Source organism: Octopus bimaculoides, chromosome 7 (genome assembly GCF_001194135.2).
Source record: "Octopus bimaculoides isolate UCB-OBI-ISO-001 chromosome 7, ASM119413v2, whole genome shotgun sequence".
Classification (NCBI taxonomy): domain Eukaryota; kingdom Metazoa; phylum Mollusca; class Cephalopoda; order Octopoda; family Octopodidae; genus Octopus; species Octopus bimaculoides.
The window spans coordinates 23,924,795-23,928,830 of record NC_068987.1 but is presented as its reverse complement, the minus strand read 5'-3'; the positions used below and the strand labels follow the sequence as shown (position 1 = coordinate 23,928,830).

Below are 4,036 nucleotides of genomic sequence, written 5' to 3'. Positions count from 1 at the left end.
TATATATATATATATATATATATGGGTGTGTATGTGTGTGTGTGTTTGCTGAGGGTAGAAAGTTCAAACTGGGAGATATATTGAAAGCATTTCTAGAAGTCAAAGTGATCTAATGTGTGATGACAGGACTTGATGTACAAGTTCAGGGTGCTGAACTGACTAGGGCTTGGTATCTAGTAAAACACTCGGTGTCCCAGGTCTGTGAAGCAATCAGAGGTATTCAGTATAGGAGCTGTGCCATTATAAAAAAAATGTTCACCATTTTGTGCAATGTAAAACCATCCTGAATCCAAGTCTGAAATACATTGCTAAGATGCAGTGGTTTTAAGGTTGTGTAGGTGTATGTGTAGGGGGTGTTATGTGAACACTGTTGGTGGTGCAAGCAAGAAGGACAGCAGGAGAAATGTGTAGTAGGAAAGAAGTGGAGGAAGGAGAATTCGGAGGAGGAAAATGAGGATGGGAAGAGGCAAAAAGAAGGTTAGATCAGGAAGGGTAAGAGCTGGGGATGGGGTTGTGGTTGTGGTGGTGGGGAGTAGTGGCTACCAGAGGTGTAGGATTAATGATTGAGTAAAGCAGTGGAAAAGTAGATGAATAAAGTGACAGATGAAACAGAGGAAGTGAGTAAGAAATGGATAAAAGGGAATTGGAAAGAGGAAACCCAACAAAAGGATACTTGAAGGTACAAATCTAGGAGAGGGTGGAACAGAAGATAGCATGCAAAGAAGACAGGAAGAGTGAGATAGGATGTTTGCAATAAAGGGATGGTGTAAGAGGTGGAATGAAAGTAGAGTCAGATACTACAGGGGATAAGGCAAAGGTACAAGTATAGAATAAAGAAGGAGGTAGAGGAATGTTCTGGGGTTGGAATAGGAGGAGAAAGAGAAGGAAAAATAAATATATAAATGCAGAGGGGGAAAATATAATTAAAAAATAAAAGTTAACAACAATAAAGAAGGGTTGGGAACAGGATAAAAAAAGAAATAAGAGGGGAAGAATAGTAATTAAAAGAGGGCACAAGATAAATGAAAGTTAAAAAAAGTCAAAGATAAAGCAGAAAAAAAAAAGAGAAAAGAAAGATCATAAGAGATTGGTGCAGTACCAAAAAGTAGTAAAAAAATACCCAATGTAATTCAGATGGTAATGCAAATAGAGTTCCAAGGTGAATATCAAAGTTGGAGTTCTGAGATTGAATCTAGAGGAAATCTACATAAGTATTAAATATATGGAGTAAAGTCCAAAAACAAAGAACAATATAAAATGAAGAAAAGAAAATTATGAATATGGAATTATTTTAACACTTTATATATTAAAATTGTGTCTTTGACACTTTTGTTACCACATTTCTGTTGAAATACAGTCTTTGTTACAATTAATTTTGAAAATAATTAGGAATTTAATAAAATAACTTTATTATTATTAAATTGGGTCTCCAATAGAAGTTCTTAGTTTAGATCACTTTAAATAGGAATTTTGTTTTTAAAGAACCGGGTGTAGTCTCAGGCATGCTGGTATCAGAAGGGTTAACCAGAAGCAGATGAAAGATTTGTGAAGTCCATGTACAGAGATGCAGTCAACAAAGTGAGAGTTGACTGCATTTCTGTACATAGAAATGAGTTCAGCAAGGAATTTAGTGTGTAAATAGGTGCTCAACAAGACTCATTTTTCAGCCTCACTCCTATTTGTTATAGTTCTCCAAGTTATAACATGTAAATATATGATAGCTTATGTTACATAGATGACATAATCCAGGGGTTTTCAAACTGTGATCCGTGGACAAGACGGGGGGTCCATGGACAGCAAATACTTTTTATGGGCAATTTGATTTTAGGCCCAGGAAGACCTGGGCTGAGGTGGTGAGGCAAGACCTTCGAACATTGGGCCTCACCGAGGCGATGACTACTGACCGAGACCTTTTGAAATGTGCTGTGCGTGAGAAGACCCGGCCAGCCAAGTGAGATCGTTGCCAGTGCCCCTGGACTGGCTCTTGTGCGGGTGGCACATAAGATGCACCATTTTGAGCGTGGCCATTGCCAGTACCGCCTGACTGGCCTTCGTAGGATTTTCGAGTGAGATCATTGCCAGTGCCCCTGGACTGGCTCTTGTGCAGCTGGCACATAGAAGACACCATTTTGAACATGGCCGTTGCCAGTACCGCCTGACTGGCCTTCGTGTGGGTGACACATAAAAGCACCCACTACACTCTCTGAGTGGTTGGCATTAGGAAGGGCATCCAGCTGTAGAAACTCTGCCAAATTAGATTGGAGCCTGGTGTTGCCATCCAGTTTCACCAGTCCTCAGTCAAATCGTCCAACCCATGCTAGCATGGAAAGCGGACGTTAAACGATGATGATGATGATGATATGTTTTTTAATCGAAATATTTTAATTGACAATAAACCTATTTGTTAAATACTGTTAAATAAATAAATGTAAAAATATATGTTATTTTAAGCAAATATTTATGTATAAATTTCATAAGCGTTTATAAGGGGGTCCCTAAGGTAAAACCTGAAATATAAAGGGGTCCGCAAGTCAAAAAGTTTGAAAACCCCTGACATAATCAGTAATTACATAATTACATAATGACGATATAACCAGTAATTACAGACATAATCAATAATTACATAGTAATACATAGATGACATAATTATAATCAGTTGTTCCAAAAGTATAATTGCTGGGAAATATCTCTGCTGACATGCTTAGATTGCAAAGCAGACTGTCTGATGATTGGATTTGAACTCTGATGTTGTAGGGTAATAAAACACAGGCCATATTTGCAGTGTACTTGCAATGACTAGGAAAAAATAAAGTAAGCATGTTCTATTGCAAGTGTATTGCTAGTGTGCATGAACATCAAAGAACAAATGAGCAGAGAGAAAAATTGGATTTAAAACAAACCAGACGTAGTGTGCAAGATAGAGGATTGTGATTCTATTGACACATCATGTGTAAGGAGTATGACAGCTGTATGTGCCAAGAGCTCAAATTGGCTATAACCTGTGGAAAAGAGAAACCAAGGAAGACTTGTGAAATGATAACTGATTTCAAGATGTTAATCACTGTGCGAAATAAAGGAAGGATTGTAATAAGAAACTGAAGCTTACCATGATTAAATCAATAGGGACTGGTATTAATAACCTAGTTTTAAATTTTTCATTGATGTACACCTTGACTAAGTAGATAATCACCATGACAACAATTGATAATAGAAGTTCTGGGTAGTTACATTCTGGGAGAAGTTTTGCAACTGCCACAATTGTCTGCAAATGTTGAGGAAAATAATATGATTAAATGTATACAGCTTATAAATACTTAATCTCATGCACATTTTTATAAGGGTTTTACACAGACTATCTCATTTCTACAGCAATATTACAACTGAAATAAAATGTTTAAATGATACAATTTGACATGGCTTTTGCATGTTGGGAGAAAAGTGTTAGGGGTTAAAAGTGGGGAAATACTGACAGAAGGGAGGAACAAGGGAAGATTGATTTTCATAGGTGAGACTATGCAGGATTAAGACAGGGAATAATGCTACATTTCAAACTCATGCAAAACTAACTGGTATGGAGAAATTAATATAAAAACAAGCACAATGAGAATACAGAAAGAAAAACTGAAAAGAAGAAAGAAAATAGAAAAAAGTAGAAGAGGAAAGGTGTAAATGAAGTTGAAATGGTTGATGTGTGACTTCCTAACTTGGGTATTTTAACAGATAGAAAGAAGGAGAATTCAACAAAGGATCACAAAAAAAGCTAACCAAAGACTTGTGAGTGGATTTGATAGATGAAAGCTGAAAGAAGCCTGTTGTGTGTGTGCGCGTGCGTGTGTGCCTGCATATGTATATATATATATATATATATATATATATATATGGGAGAATATACAAATAATAACAACAGACGAGGGCAGGTGGTGTAAATAACAAAAGTATATATTAGTATGACGCTCGGGAATACGGAAAGTCTTTGACGTTTCGAGCTACGCTCTTCAACAGAAAGAATACGGAGACAAGGAGAAAAACACGGAGA

The 4,036-nt window shown here is 36.8% G+C and overlaps 1 protein-coding gene across 1 annotated transcript in view; it reads right to left on the bottom strand.

Moving 5' to 3' along the window:
- Positions 1-4,036, bottom strand: part of LOC106880913 (sulfate transporter) — a 43,694-nt gene that overhangs the window by 30,488 nt on the left and 9,170 nt on the right. Inside the window, exon 4 of the mRNA XM_014931080.2 lies at positions 3,107-3,262. Coding sequence (XP_014786566.1) covers positions 3,107-3,262 — 156 coding nt within the window. The remainder of the gene's footprint in view (positions 1-3,106; positions 3,263-4,036) is intronic.